Genomic DNA, 17,306 nt, shown 5'->3' with positions numbered 1-17,306 from the left:
GTTCTTTGACTATATCTTTTTACAGTAGACTTTTTTTGTTTCATGTTTGTAATATCTTAACTTTCTATGAATATAAGTCATACTTGTATTGAAGGTGTTTTTTTTCCCTGCCTCCCTTGATTATCTTTATTTTTTTTTTTTTGATCATCATTTTTATTTTTGGTGTTAACAGTTCAGGCACATAGTGAAGGTTGTTAAAACAACAGAAGTTCAAATTATCCCGATAATTTAATCTTCAGATATATTTTTCACATAAGGAAAATTTGACAGACTTGAGACCCTTAAGTAAAATATGAAAATAACATCAAGTTACTTTTTTGAAATTGCTTTTAGAAAAGTTATATCTTTGCTTTGTTTTATTAATTTAATTAATGCAATAAATTAATTTAACTACTCATTCAAACCCAGAGTTTTAGAAATATTACATTATTCTAATTTTATCCTTGTAAATTATGAGAAGTATCAAAATTATATCTAGTTAGTAAACTATTTTTCCAGGATAGAGAGGGACATTTGTCAGGGTGATTTCTGAGTTTATTTGGAAAAGGAGATTGAGGTATTTAAGTAGAAGAGTGCCTGTTATTATTTGTCTTTCAGTAGTATAACAGAGATTTGAAAAGTTGAAAGCTGGAGAGAAAATGAAACACAGCCATCTAGTGGATGCAACTTTAAGAGCTGTAAGCTATAAGCATAAAGTACCATGAGCTCTCATCAAAATCTCTCACGGGTTATTCTGAGGCATCCAGGCCAGTCATTCCTTATCACTCAAGGAGCAAAGTCCACCTGTATTACTAAATACTTTAAAATTTTAATGAGAGGGGAAAACATTATATATGGCAGTTGAACTACAGCATTCTGTAAAGATCCTCAGAGGCCATTTGAACTAGCATAGCATTTTAGTAAGCTATACATGTTTCAGTTGTAATATGTATTAATCAGATTTTAAAAATTGTAAACCTCCAATAATGCTTCTATAATACATGTATATCCTGAAACATTGCTGGAAAATAACTTGACCTCTCTGGCCTATGCAGATTAATCTATTGTTCTGGTCTAAGCACAGATTTAGTTACTTATTGTCTACCACAGAATACACTTTCGTCATTGTTGGCTTATACATTCTGTTGATGCAAAATGAATGTTTTCCAGGAGCAAGATAGTGCTGTACAAAGTATGCACAAGAAAGTAGAAAAATTAGAAGCCGAACACATGGATTGCTCTGACCTTTTACGGCAACAAACAAGTGAACTTGAACTTAGCACTCAACGAGAGGAACGTCTTCGAAAAGAATTTGAGGTATACTTTCTCATTCTTTTATAACATACTAGGGACCCAGTGCACGAATTCGTGCACATTGAAAGGAACTGTGGGCCGCGAGGCTGTGGTGGGCACAGGGGTGGGTCTCAGCCCATCCTCTGTGCCCCTGCCTGGCCCTTCCTGCCACAGCCCCTGGTCTCCTCTCTGCCGGCAGCCCTGCTCCCACGTGCTGACAGCTTTGGCCCTGCTCGCACCTGCTGACAGCGCCAGCAGCGGGTGCGAGAGGCTGGCTGCTTCGGCACCAGCTGTGGGTTTGAGAGGGGCTGGCGGCAGCAGTGGTTGTGAGTGGCAGCTCCAGTGTTGGCAGCAGGTGTGAGAGGTGGCTGCCGGCCCTGATTGCCCCTCTGGAGCAAGGGTAGTTGGAGAAGCCCTGAGGGGCAATTGAGGCTGGCAACTGCCACTTGCACCTGCTGATGACGCTGAGTGATCGGGGCTGGCGCTGCCAGTGGGCCCAAGTGGCATCTCTGGTGCTGGCGGTGGGTGCGAGCGGGGCCGGTACCGGCAGCAGGTGCGAGTGCCAAGTGGGACCATGGCATGGGGAAGCAAAGAATTTTAAGTAACTACCAGAGGCTCGCCCTGATGACAGCGACCAGCGCCCCGCCTTGGTCTGGTGCCCCTGCTCACCTCCTCCACCATCCCGCCGCGGCCGACGCCTGCCATGTTCCTCGCTTTGCCTCCTGCTGCTGATGCCCGCCATGTTCCGTGCGTGCCCCCTGGTGGTCAGTGCATGTCATAGCTACCGGTTGTTTGGTTGTTTGGTTGTTCTGCTGTTCGGTCTATTTGTATATTAGCCTTTTATTATATAGGATATATGTTTCCAGTCAGTAATTTCAGGTCAGAGAAAGTTTTACTGTACAATAAAATAGGAAACTGCTTTTTAAGCATTTATTGATATAGAATATTTGGCTTTTTTGAAAACTTTTGAATCTGAGTAAATTATATTTTGTTTCTAATTTTTAATATTAATTCTCATGAAATATTGGGAAAGTTTTAGGGTAATTATTTACATTATGAGGTTGAAGAAGCAATACAGGGAAAGATTTTATATACATAATATTAAATTCTAAGTTTGTAGTTTGAATCATGAATTCTAGCTACATGATTTTGTGGAATAGTTCTCAGAAAAGACTAGATGAAAAAGGGATATCAGTTTACAAATGAAAAATGAAAGTATGATTTTATGAATGATTAATACTGATAAACATTTTATTTATTTATTTTTATTATTTTTAAAAAATATATATTTTATAGATTTTTTTACAGAGAAGAAGGAAGAGGGATAGAGAGTTAGAAACATCAATGAGAGAGAAACATCGATCAGCTGCCTCCTGCACACCCCCTACTGGGGATGTGCCCATAACCAAGGTACATGCCCTTGACCGAATCGAACTTGGGACCCTTGAGTCCGCAGGCCGACGCTCTATCCACTGAGCCAAACCGGTTAGGGCTACTGATAAACATTTTAATTAATCTTGAGAGAGATTGAATTTATTTGTTAATTCTACTTCTTTTTAAAATTTCCTTTTGCTTGGTGGGAAATTAAGTATTTTACTAGGTAGCCCTTGCTGGTTTGGCTCAGTAGATAGAGTGTCAGACAATGGACTGAAGGATCCTGGGTTCAATTCCAGTCAAGGGCACATATCTGGGTTGTAGGCTCTATCTCTGGCCCTGGTCAGGCGCATGCAGGGTGCAGGAGGCAACCAATTGATGTGTCTCTCTGACATCGATGTTTCTCTCTCTGTGTCTCTCCCCCTTCTTTCCACTCTTTCTAAAAGTCAATAGAAAAATATCCTTGGATGAGAATTAACCAAAAAAAGGTAAAAAATTTGTTTTTACTAAATATAGAAGTTTTCCTAAACATAACTTATAGCTATTATTAGGAAAAGAAACCTTTATAAAGAGTATTTGCTGATAAAATGGTACAGGTACTCTCATTAAACTCACTGTGTCATTTAATTTTGTTTTGGGAATTTTAACCAAAGAAATAGATAAAGGCAAGAACAGCAATAAGAATTACAATTTTTAGAAAGAAGGAGGTCTGATTTTTATTATTATAGATATATTTATAACCTTCAATAGTCAAGAAAATCAACTTTAAAATTATTAATGCTAGTAAGAATATTTAGCTAGGAGGCCAGAAAGAAAATAATATCCTATATAATAAAAGGCTAATATACACATCAACCGAACGGCGAAATGACCGGTCGCTATGATGCGCACTGACCACCAGGGGGCAGACGCTCAACACAGGAGCTGCCCCCTGGTGGTCAGTGCACTTCCACAGGAGGAGTGCAGCTCAGCCAGAAGCCAGGCTCTAAGGGGAGCGGGCCTAAGCCGTCAGTTGGACATCCTCCAAGGGCTCCTGGACAGCAAGAGGGTGCAGGCCAGGCTGAGGGACCCCCCCTCCAGTGCATGAATTTTCATGCACTGGGCCCCTAGTATGATAATAATTATGTTTATACTAGAGGCCCTGTGCATGAATTCATGCTTGGATGGGGTCCCTCAGGTTAGCCTGCAGAGATTGGGCCCCAGCTTGCACCCCCAGCCTCACAGCACCACAGCCCCACAGCCCCTCCTGGCACCCTGCCTTGTCCTGGCGTCACCTGCTCACCTGCTCCACCATCCTCCCTCGGTCCCACTCTCATTTGGGCCCATTGGGGCCTGCAGCACTTCTGCTGCTGCCCGATGCCAGCACCGTGTCCCCGACGCCTGCCATGTTCCACGCTGTCCCCTGGTGGTCAGTGCACGTCATAGTGAGTGGTCGAACTCCCTGTCTCCACCTGCTGCCTGTCCGGGGTCCCTCAGCCCGGCCTGCCCCCTCACAGTCTCGGTCAGACAACTGCTCAAGGGGACAATTTGCATATTAGGCTTTTATTATATAGGATTCTTACATACTAGCAATAATCAGAAAATAAAATATTAAAAAAGTTTTTTTCACCACAGTGACAAAAATAGTAATACAATTAAGAACAAATACATTAAAAATTATGAAATTTAACTGATAGTCTTAAAAGAAAATGCAAGACATTTTATGAACATTTAACATTGTAAAGACAAAAATTGTTCCCAGATTATATTATGGGTTAAAGCTGTTCGAATGAAAACTTTAATGGAATTATTTTGGGAAGACAGATTCTGAAATTCATGTGAAAGACTAAAGAGCCAGATGAGAATATTAAAACATTTTGATTATTTATGAGTGGGGACTTATATTATCAGAAGTGAATACATACTGTAAAGCTTCAGTGACATATCAGTTGTCATTTTTGGTTGTATGCAACAGAAACCAACTTTGGTTAACTAAAGAAGGGACTTCAGTGGAAGAATATGGGAATCTTATTCACAGAATCAGAAGGCACACTGTGAGGAATCAAGCTCAGAAAGCATGAGCCCCAGACCTTCTCTAAGGGTCTCTGAAGCAGAAAAGATGGATGAATTTGGGGTAAACTGGTATCAATAATTTTCACTCAAAAGTAACTTTATTCAAAAATTACAAAATCCAGGAAGAGAGCATTTGATTGAAAGAAGTCATTTGCCCCAAATAAATCCCTCTCAGTTCTACTAAAATTGAAGCCCAAATACATTCTTACAGAGAAAATCAGGGTGCTAGTACCATAAAAAGGGGACAAGATTGTTGCGTGGCCAAAAAGTACAGTAACTTCAAGACTAGACTTTCTATTTTTCATTAGTACTTCTTTTAAAAATTTTTGTTTTTTAATTACAGTTTAGATTTAGTCTTATTTTTTAATTCATTTCAGATGTACAGCGTAGGGGTTAGACAACCATATATACTTTATAAAGTGATACCTCTGATATTTCAAGTCCCTACCTGGTGCCATACATAGTTATTACAGTATTATTGGTTATATTTCCTATGCTATACTTTACATCCCTGTGACTATTTTGTAACTACCAATTTACTTCTTTACTTCTAGATCCCATCACCTTCTTTTACCCAGGCCCCAACCCTCCTCCTCTCTGGCAATCATTAGTCTGTTCTCTGTATCCATGAATCTGTTTCAATTTTGTTTGTTCATTTAATTTGTTTTTTAGATTCTACATATAATTGAAATCATATGGTACTTGCCTTTCTCTGTCTGACTTTGCTCACTTAGCATAATACCCACTAAGTTTATCATGCTATTGCAAATGGTAAAATTTCATTTTATTTTTATGGTCAAGTAATATTCCATTGTATATATGTACCACCACATTTTTATCCACTGGTCTGATGAGCACTTGGGATGCTTCCATATCTCGGCTATTGTAATAATCCTGCAGTGAACATAGGTGTGCATATATTCTTTCAAATTAGTGTTTAGGGTCTCTTTGCAAATATACCCAGAAATGGAATTGCTGACTCCATCCATGCTTTTGTTCCGGCCCTCCGGTCCAGTTTAAGAACCCATTGTGGCCCTCGAGTCAAAAAGTTTGCCCACCCCTGGTTTAGGGTCTCTTTGCAAATATGCCCAGAAATGGAATTGCTGGGTCATTTTTAATTTTTTTGAGGAACCTTCATATTGTTTTCCATAGTGGCTGTACCAATCTGCAGTCCTACCAACAGTGCACGAGGGTTTTCTTTTCTTCACATCACTTGTTTTTTGTTGATTTATTGATGATATCCATTCTGACAGGTGTGAGATGATATCTGGTAGTTTTAATTTGCATTTCTCTGATGATTAGTGACATTGAGCATTTTTTCATATGTCTATTGGCCATCTGTATGTCCTCTTTGGAGAAGTCTAAGTCCTCTCTCCGCTTTTTAATTGGATTGCTTGTTTTTATGGGGTGTTGAGTTTTATAAGTTCTTTATACATTTTGGATATTAACCCCTTATCAGATATTTCATTGGCAAATATCTTCTCCCATTCAATAGTTTGTAAGAACAAACCAATAGAACAGAATTGAAAGGCCAATAGTAGATTTGTAAGATATTTATAAAAATCTAGTATATTAAGCCTTGGCCAGGTGGCTCAGTTTGTTGGAGTGTCGTCTCGTTCATCAAAAGATTGCAGGTTCGATTCCTGATCAGGGTACATACATAGGTTGCAAGTTCTACCCCCTGTTGGGGCGCCTACGGGCAGCAACTGATTGATGACTCTCTCTCACATCAATTCTCTCTCTCTCTCTCTCTTTCCTTTTCTCATTCTCTCTCTAAAAATCAATAAAACGTATCCTTGGGTGAGGATAAAAAAAATTTAGTATATTAAGATATTTCAAATCCTTTAGGATACGACAGATTATTCAGTGAATCGTGTTGAAACAATTGGTTAACTATTTGGTACAAAATAAAATTAGATTCCTATCTTACATCATATTCTAAAATAAATTCCAGTTGGATTAAAAAGAGTGAAATATTAAAAATGATGCTAAACTAAGAAGAAGAAAATTGGGATTAATTTTCTCTGTTCTCTTAGTGCTATATGATTTACTACTAATCATAAAAGCAGTGGAACAAAGTAATAAAGAAATAGATTTATGGCTTTGACTATGAAAATTAATATCATATGTAAGTGAAACCCTCCACTAAAGACAAAGATAAATGAGAAAAATATTTACAGCAAAGGGTAAATATATTTCTATTTCTATGTCTCTATAGCTCTGAGCAAACTGCAAGTAACATTGCCCTTTACTCAGCTGGCAAAGAATGCAAGTACCTGATTAGGGAGAGAGGAGTTTGGTTTTAGATATGTAAACTGACATGCTCATTAGACATCCAAATGGAGATGTTGAGTAGGCAGTTGAATATGTGAGTATTGATCTTAGGAAGCCTTAATGTAGGGACGATAAGGAGATGTGTGCCAAATATTTCATTGGGAAATTTTGAAATGTTATGATTTATATAGGTCTTTTCTCTATGTTTCTTTAGTTTCTGCAAAGGGTGATCTGCTAGTTTCCCTTTTGGTGGTTATAAAATGGAAGAAGGAAATGGAGGGAGAGTCTGGGTATCATGTTGTTCAGTAGCAGACTTTGCCGTGGTTTCAGTCTTGTGTACCCCTCTCCCTGCCCCCTCCCTGTGTATCCCTCTGTCCATGAACCTCTGGTTCAGAGTCACACTCTCCAGATAATAAACCTCCAGTTTGTGCAGTGGTTCTGGAGAGGTATTTTTTGGCTACTTGGGGTGCAGGTGGATGCCTGGAAGTTAAACTTGTCATATTGATGATATTAAAAAACCCCAACAACTTGGAGTTATAGTTTACATGCTACAAATTAACTTATTTATAGTGTATCATTCAGTGTTTTTTAGTATATTCACAGAGTTGTGCAACTGTCACTATATTTATTTTTAGAATGTTTTCAGCACCTCAATAAGAAACTCCATACCAAATAGCCATGACTCTCCTATTTCCCCTTCTCTCTCAACCCTAAGCAACCATTAATCTACTTTCTGCATTTATAAATCATTAATCTACTTTTTTCTTTTATAGATTTGCCTGTTTTGGATATTTCATATTAATGGAATCATGCAATATTTGGTCATTTGTTATGGACTTTTTTCACTTAGCATGATGTTTTTGGGATTCATCCATATTGTATCATATATCAGTACTTTATTCTTTTTTATTACTGAATAATATTCCATTGTATTGTATACCACATTTTGTTTATCCCTTCATCAGTTGATGGACATTTGTGTTGTTTCTACCTTTTGGCTATTATGAGTAATATCTCTGTGTACATTTGTGTACAAGTTTTTGTGTGGACATGTTTTCAGTTCTCTTGGGTATATAGTTAGGAGTGGAATTACTGGATCATGTGCTAACTCCATGTTTAGCTTTTTGAGGAACTATCAGACCATTTTGCACAGTGGTGGTACCATTTTACACTTCGTGATTTGCATCTCTCCAATGACTAATGATGTTGAATATCATTTTATGTGATTATTGGTCATTTGTATATTGTATATTAGCTCCACTGTCCATTTTTAATGGGTTATTTGTATTATATGAATGTAGGATGTGAATAATAGGGGAAAGTGGGTGTGGGGTATATAAAGTCAAGTGTGAACTTGGCAAAGATAAAATTATTCACATTCTTACCATACATGGTCTAATTTTATGTAAGTTTAGAGAACCAGTAAAAATGAGATTATATTCTAAATAATATTTTTAGCTTACTCATCACTTGTGCTGAACATTTTTCAGGCCAATAAATTCAGTAATATATCATCATATTTTACATAATCATTTAAAATTTGTAGTTTGTGGATGGCCTATTAAAAAAAAAAGGCATAGAGGGACTCTCTGGCTTCTTAGTCTGGCGGAGTTGGGCCACGGCCACTTTGTAGCAGGTTTGGGGTAAGAGCTGGTCATAGACCAACTTTGGCCCTGGGGAATATTTCTTCAACACCTGTGGGGGTGCAGTGGCCTTATAACTCAGGCCGCTGCACCCCCAATAACTTCCAAGTCATTGAAGCTGGAATGCTGTGGTGCTGGTATTTTAACTGACTTATACCAACTATCACTGTACTCTTTACAACGCACAAGTGCCTTTAATGAAGTCAAATAGTCTTCTATAACTTGTGGCAGCCATGTGTCTGTGCATCATCACAGAAGTTAGAGCAGTACCAAAGTGCTGATGGTAAAAGGGCAGTGTAGCAGTTGCTTTCTATTCATCTTTTAATTCTCACAACTCTATGAAGTTGATACCATTCTCTAATTTTACAGGTGAAGCAACAGGTTTGGTATTGATTCAAGATCCCATCACTAGGCATAGCCCTGCATAAGAAGCCTCACATGTAACTTTTTGGCTATGTGACCTCTGGAAAGCCACATATCTCTCTTGAAGTGTCCTGGTGTAACAGTAGAAATATTTAAACAGGTTAAATATTTCTCCCATCTTTTGGGGACGAGACCATAGTAGAGCTATTAAGAACATAAGCTCTTCACAGCATAAGATCTTAATTACATAGAACCTACAGATGTTCTCCAAAATTTGATACAAAGGGAGCATGTGTCCTCATATTGGGTGTTTTCTATGAATGTGGCACAATGAGCTGTAAGAAGGGGTATGAAGGACACCATGGTGCTGGGTTGTTAGAATAGAAAGTACTGGAGCTGATGAGGAAGGTTTCACACGGGAAGAAATGGGACTGCAGCACGATGAACAGAGCCCAGTATGTGCTAGAAGTTCTTGCTGTTGCCCAGCTCTGAATGTCTACACAGACCTCATTTTCCAGAAGTCTTAAATAAAGGTATTTAATATTCAAAAAAAGGAATAGAGTTAAAGTTCTGAATATACTTAGAATTTAAGAAAATCATTTAGAAGTCACATTAGGATGCTGGAAAACCCTCTGATCATCACTAAACACATTTTAATTGTCTTAGAGGTGTGAAAAAGTACTAGGTAACAGTGATTTCTTTTTTGTTGATAAAATGCGTGGTAAGCTAATTTAGACCCCATTGAGGAAATAGCTAATGCCTAAACTTTAGGATTTGTTTTTATAAGTTAGTATTGATTTATTCCTTACAAAATATTTACTTGCCCCAGTTTTTTAAAAAAAATATATTTTATTGATTTTTTACAGAGAGGAAGGGAGAGGGATAGAGAGTTAGAAACATCGATGAGAGAGAAACATTGATGAGACTCCCGCACACTCCCCACTGGAGATGTGCCCGCAACCAAGGTACATGCCCTTGACCGGAATCGAACCTGGGACCTTTCAGTCCGCAGGCCGACGCTCTATCCACTGAGCCAAACCGGCTACGGCCCAATTTTTTTTTTTTTATTGATTGATGTTGCAAATATAAAATTGTTTCAGGGTAGTTTTATTTTATGTGTGTATGTTTTTTGTTTTTTTTTTTAGCTACTCTGTAAATACTTTTGCTATTACCTGGTCTCTGCTTTTGGAGAATTTGAAGTTTTGAGGGTAATCCAGATAGTCTCTTTTATTCATTTTTTAAGAATTTTATAAATAGACAGGTATAGTCCTTTGACTTATCTATGATTCTTCACCCTTAAAAACTTTACTTAATATTTTATTTTGGGGAATGTATTTTGTATTGGCTATTTGCCCAGATGATGACATAATAAAGGAGAAGGTAAATTTTTGAAGAGCATTTAATTCTGGTTTTTACATTCAATTGTGGAGACATTGACTACTAGTAATTCTAGGTACTTAAGAAATTGTCAGTGGTATTTAAAAAAAAGGTTTTTATTGATTTTTTTTTTGAGAGAGAGAGGAAGAGAGAGGGATAGAGAGATAGAAACATTGATGAGAAAGAAACATTAATTGGCTGTCTCCTGCATACCCTCTACTGGGGATCAAGCCCACAACCCAGGCATATGCCCTGACCTGGAATCAAACCAGTGACCTCTTGGTTCATGGGTTGACACTTAACCACTGAACCACACCATCAGGGCTGTCAGTGGTATTTCTAAAAAAGGATTATGGGATAATAATAGAGAAGGAAAATTGTTAAAATTTTAATTAACTAGAATACATTATATAATTTCAGTAATATCAGGCTAAAGCAACAAATATAGTAGACATTTAGTCTAATAAATATTTTAAACTTTAGTGAAGCTTTTCAATAGTTGCATTTCATGAAAGAATGATTTCTTTATGTGCTTGGGCCAAAGAAGTTCATATATATTTTAAATCTGATAAGGTAAATACCATTGTGTGGCTTAATCATCCTAACATGAATCAATGGTTTCTTAGATTAAACAAGCAAACAAACTCCCAATCCAATTTCATAAATGTGGTGCTGGATCCCCAGAACCAAGGGAAAAGTGAACTGCAAAAAGAAATATCCATGGCTTTTATAAACCTTCCTACAACTAGGGGAGGTATTTTTTTTTTTATCTTGGGAAATAAGCTTAACTCAATAAGAAAAGAGAAAAGAGAAGATGCAAACCTAATTCTGAGAGAACGGAAGATCTTGTGAAGATTACAGCGGAGAGAACAGTCTTTGCAAATAAGTGCCGAATTGCTTCTGTCAGTCATATTCTATATTGTAGTAATATAAAGGGTAAAATGTAGCTGTCTTCTCTACCTGTATACTCCACTCAAGTGAAAAAGGAAAAGAAAAATGAATCTTTTCATATTGTCCATGAAGGCAACTTCATGGGATTCATCTTTTTAAAGCCAGCATGTGTTTGTAGGAATTATTTTTAAAAACCTATTTGTGTTGATTACTAGCAATAAAGTAGGTAAATGATGAAATCACTTGGTTTATATAATTGTGCTTATAAGTATTATACATTTTCATATTTATGTTTATAATGGGTTATCAGATTGTAAACTCATTAAAAAATGTGTTAAATGCTTAAGTTTTTGTTGCCAGAAAAGGTTTTTAAAAATGATTTGTAAAGATGCCAAATTAATTACCATGCTAATGAGAATTTGTGGTCTCTGAAGTCTGTTCCTGAAATTTCCTAGTTTTATTATCAGGTTTTTATACTTAAAACTAATAGAAAACTTTTCCCCCTATTAAACTACTATTCTTTGTATCTATCTATCTATCTATCTATCTATCTATCTATCTATCAATCTATCATCTATCATCTATTTTCCTATCTATTTTCATTGCCATTTATCCCCATCTATGTCCTCTTCCACCCTCCCCCTAATCATCACACTGTTGTTCATCCCTCCTATTTTACAATTTGAGTGGTATATTTCATTATTCATTTCTTGTGAATAAAAAATGTTGCTGTGTTCTCCACTTTATTGCTGTAGTCATCCTGCTGCCTTCATATGTCTGTTCTGAAACTTTTAAGGCTCTGATTATTTGCCATCCTCAGGAACTAACAGGTTTCTCTCCTCAAACCGCACGGTTAACCATGGTTAAGATGATGGACACATAGAGCTCTGAATATCTGTACACTCAGCTATTTCTTGAGATTGCTATGTAATTTTAGAGTGAGGAGTGCTTTAAGGGAGCCTATTTATAAAAAATAACCTACAGGATTCTGGAAAACAAGTGTGATTTGGCCATTAATAAAACAGTTACAAATTAATTATAATTTATAGCAGAAAATTATAAGGAATGTCCCTTAGAGGCAAATCAGTTTTCATTCGTGACACAGATCTTTTTTTCTTATTTGTAATGGAAATGCTTATAGGTGTGTCAGCACCCCTTTTGGCCTCATGATAAGAGCTGAGGATCTAGTATGGGATCTAGCATATGGTAGGTACTATTTAAATGTTCCATTTTCTTTTTTGGTTACCTATATAGTAAATATCAATGAGATGATCATGAAAAGTTGCAAACCTGTTCATTTGTTTTTAATAACCTTCTAAACATTTTTATAAAGTAATATTTGCTTGATGGGATTGAAAATAAATATAACATATTTGGATTTCTGTGAAGGTAGAGTTCAGTGGATTGGATTTCCCTGACCTGGAGGTCAGCTATTCACTTTTACACAGCAGTTCCAAGTCACAAAAGAAGCATTAATTTTGCTCCTGACTAGAATTGTTTTTCTCATATATTGTGCTGGCTACATGCAAAATAAGAGAGCTATTTTAAAAAAAATTCAAATCTTCAAATAAGAATGCCTTATAAAGATTTAAAATATTATGTGCTATATTTTATTGACCTGTTTTATAAAACATAGCATATTGTTGTGTCAAATGACAAAATACATACGACACTTCTTTGAAAAGTGTGGAATATTAATATTCAGTTATAGGATTGATATAATCAATGACGTTAATGTAAGTACACTCTCTTTTGTAGATGTGCCACTTAGCAATATCAGTGCTTAAAAAAAGAGTCCATATTAAAGGTCAGACTAATTGAATAACAAATATTCCTTTTTAAGTTCTTTGATTAGGACAAGGATGATAAATAGTAAAGGACTCATAGATTATTCTTAGTTATAACCCTTCCCCACTCCCCATATATGAGTCAGGTTAAGTGGCATGATACCATGGTGCTTCTGTTTTTCAAGTACTTGTTAAATACTTAGAGACTTTGACCCTTTAAGATGTCTTTTTTGGTAATAAAAATACTTTGATATCTTCAGTTTAAGGGCTTAAAGTACAGTAACTACATTTTCCCCCATACATAGGTAGGGAATAAGTATTATAATTACTTATTAATGCAGATATAATAAATTAGTTATGGTCACTAAAATATAACAAAATATCCTTACCATTAAAGTAACCATTATAGACTTAGTCTGTGATGATTCAGTCTCTTAGAATCATCTTTTTGAATATGGATTATTACTATATTGGTTATTTGCAAAAATGTCCATTAATGGAAATATCAGGTGATAAAATCTGGAAAAACAGTTAAATACACAGCCACTTTCTACTTAGATAGCTGTTGACATTCTGGGGTAAACTTTGTGCAACTGTTTGGAAACAATGCCACCTCACATACTACTGAGAAATTCCTAACTAGTTGGTACTTGTATGATATTTCCTTCCCTATTTTTACTTTCTTTATTTTTAAATGCACTTTTAATTGATCTAAAGTACTCAGCAAGGTCAGTAACCATTTCAGCCCCTAATCTGTTAGACTCGTATCCTGGACAGTATTGAGAAAGAGGGTTTATTTCATTATTTCACTTAATCTATGGTGTGAGAAAAACAAGGCATGATATCAGTTTAGATGAAAAGTGTGGCTGACAGCCAAATCCAGTCCCTGTATTCCATATATCTTCTTTAGTTTTCTTTTTTTTTAAATTTGTAAATAAAAGCTTATGATGTAAGCTTTCATGGCATCTTCCTTGGAAGTCCCTTTGAGCTCATTTCAGGCATCCACTTGGCCTTGCCTTGGAGGTCCAGTATCCAATGGCTTGTTTGTAGTGGCGGTAGGTGAACAAGCATCTCCTTGTCTGATGGCTTGGTCTTGTGCTTTAACATCCTCAGCGACTTTGTGAGACTCCGCCTGAGACATGCTAGTGGGGTTGGTTGCAAGGATTCCAGGGAGCTTGTGGAGGCGGTGATGAGCAGGAAGCAGGATCCCATTTTTCTCCATGTCCATTTTAGTGGACTAAATTTTGTATATCAGAGTTTTACTGCTTGACTAATTCCTTTCAGTTCACATATATCCTCTGAGCTGAGTATGTTCTATTTGAGGAGAAAATAATGTAGTAGGTGCTTTTTTTGTCCAGTCTTTCAGCAAATGCATTGTACACATGTTTTCATAACTTTTGTGAAACTTTGGGACAGGTCCATGGGAGCCATGGGAACAAATGTGTGGAGAACAAATGTCTCAATATGTTTGGTTAATTCTGTTGCTGAATTGGAGCCTGCAGCTCATGCCCTGTGTTATGCTAAGACAACATGTATCAAAGGGTTGGACAGGAGACATCAATCTCTGTATTTCCATATTCAGATAATGAATACTCACTGTTCTTAAGTGCAGATTACCTAATTGGGCTTAGTGTGATTTAATGAGACATGTCATAAAAAAAAGGTATGGTGAACATTTAGTATTTACTGAAATAAAAATCTCTTGGAAGTATATTGCAGTAGGAAAGGACATCAGAACCAGCGAATGAAGAATAAATTATGTGACTGTTGTGTTATATAAATAACTCTGCTGTGCATAGTGTTAGGGAACAGACATGTATAGTGTAATACTTGTATTACAGGCAAACCTTTGTATAGCTAAATTGACTTGTGGTATATATGAATTTGTGTTGGATTTTGTGTTTTAATATGAATTCCATTATGTTTTCTTCCCTTACTTTGTTGATTACATTAGGATTGGATACTGATGAGACAGTTTATGATTGTTGTGCTGCTTAATCTTAGGCAGTATTATTGGGAAAAACATTTTGTGAATAGCATGTTGATGTTCCTCTAGCACCCTCTGCTGGATATAAGGATTAATTCACCAGACTAGAAGATTTAAAAATACATTTATTAGCAGGGCTGCTTTAACTTAATAATGTCTATCAACAAAGCCCACTTTTGGAATGACTTAGCTTAAAGATTTGAATATATTTTTGCTGTCCTTACTGATGAATTGATAGTTTTAGTAATAATAAACATTTTTAAAACTCATTTTCTTCTGGCTATTTCATTCAAAGTAGGAAAGTCTGAAAATAAAGATATGACCTCTCATTTGTTATTTCAACCTATTTCGTTTTGGTCTAGGCAGGAAAAACAACCTATTCTTGACTTGGAGTGAAAATTAGGTAACTAATTAATAAGACACAACATATACATAAAAAATGAAAAGAAGACTGCTGATTCTTTTATCATGGAGTAACTGAATATTCCATATTTTAATAAAATATAAGACTGCTATTTTGACAGAGAAACTTATGCATATGCTTTTTGAAATCTAAAAAAAAATATTAGCTTTGTTCAACTGGTTTCTTCCCTCTATCTGCCTTTTATTAGCCTTTCTGGTCCTAATCCTTTATTCTCAATGTCTACGGGCTGTTTTCTTGTGACTGGTTAGACTTCTTCTAACTCATAGAACCCAAAACAAGCATACTGAAGACTGAGAAAGTCGACTATAATTCTTCAAGGACAGAAACTTTATCTTGTGGTGTTTACATGATTTTTTCTTTTTTTTTTACTGGTATTGGACCCACCTCAGGTAATGCTCATTTCAAAATCTGACTAAATGTAAGAGATTCCCTGTAGTAGCAGGTACCATGCATAACTTATACCTACAATCAATGGGGATCCCTTGTTCCAAGGATTCAAAGGCAGCACTTAGAGGGCATTTTTATCAGAAACTGAGAAGTGGCTGTCACTTCTTTGACATTGTCTTTGGTTCTGACAACTCAGGAATTATTTTTATTTTTTAATTGAGAAATACTTCACATATCATAACATTAACCTTTTTAAAGTACACAATTCAGTGGTTTCTAGTATAATCCCAAAGTTGTGCAGCATTGCCATTATCTAATTAAAGAACATTCTCATCACTCCAGTAAGAAACTTCATGTCCATTAGCAGACATTCCTCATTCTTCCCTTTGCCCCTAGTTACTGGGAAAGGGTAACTAACACACTTTCTGTATCTGTTGATTTGCTGACTCTGGACATTGAAGCCATACAATATGTGTTCTTTTGTGTCTGAGCTCTTTCACTTGACATATGTTTTCAAGGTTCCTGTAAGTTGTAGCATGTATTGGTACTTAATTCCTTTTTATGGCTGAGTAATATTACATTTTATGGATATATCACAGTTTGTTTATCCATTCACCAATTGATGGTCATTTAGGTTGTGTCCACTTTTGGCTATTATGGAAAATGCTGTATGAACATTTTGTGTGTAAGTTTTTGTTTAAACATGTTTTCATTTCTCTTTGCTTATGCTCAAAAAATGTATGCACAACTTGAATCATTAATTCCAAGAGGTTAAATCTGAAAAGAAAGAAACATCATTGGAGCTATCAGCTGTTGTGTGTAATTCCAAGGGGTTAAATCTGAAAAGAAAGAAACATCATTGTTTATGTATATGTTGTGTCATATTACTCAGCCATACATTTTTTTGGGACGCCCTATATATCGACATGGAAACACACTCAATGTCATTAACCATTAGGGAGATGCGAACTAAAACTAAAATGAGATACTATTACATGCCTATTTGAATGTCTAATTCCTCCTCTCCCCCCAAAAAGACACACAAAAATGACCATGTCCGGTGTTGGTGCTGATGTATAAAATAGGAAACAATATGAAAAACAGTTTGGCAGTTTCATAAAAATTAAATGTACACCATTTGACCCAGTCATTGTACTCTACACTATTTACCCCAGAGGAGTGAAAGTGTATGCCCATACAAATGCTCATAACATTTTCAGTTGTAACTTCCCAAACTGGAAACAGCTCCAATGTCCCTCAGCAGATGAGCACATACACCATTGGGAATGAACTATTGATATGTGTAACCACATGGATGAATCTTAAAATAATTATGCTGGGGAAAAGGCAAATAATCAAGTGTACATGCTGTATGATTCAATTTATATAAAATTCCAGAAAATGTAAATTGACCTGTAGTGACAAAGAACAGATCAGCAGCTATTTCAGGATAGGCCTGCAGTGGGCAGCACTGG

General features: G+C 36.3%; 1 protein-coding gene across 1 annotated transcript in view; it reads left to right on the top strand.

Annotated features, from left to right (window-relative positions):
• The window catches only part of CCDC171 (coiled-coil domain containing 171), a 250,803-nt gene that overhangs the window by 34,055 nt on the left and 199,442 nt on the right, over positions 1-17,306 (top strand). Inside the window, exon 7 of the mRNA XM_014542370.1 lies at positions 1,150-1,296. Coding sequence (XP_014397856.1) covers positions 1,150-1,296 — 147 coding nt within the window. The remainder of the gene's footprint in view (positions 1-1,149; positions 1,297-17,306) is intronic.

This window comes from Myotis brandtii, unplaced genomic scaffold (genome assembly GCF_000412655.1).
Source record: "Myotis brandtii unplaced genomic scaffold, ASM41265v1 scaffold30, whole genome shotgun sequence".
Classification (NCBI taxonomy): Eukaryota; Metazoa; Chordata; class Mammalia; order Chiroptera; family Vespertilionidae; genus Myotis; species Myotis brandtii.
The sequence above is the reverse complement of the archived record's forward strand: the minus strand, read 5'-3'. Positions and strand labels throughout refer to the sequence as shown.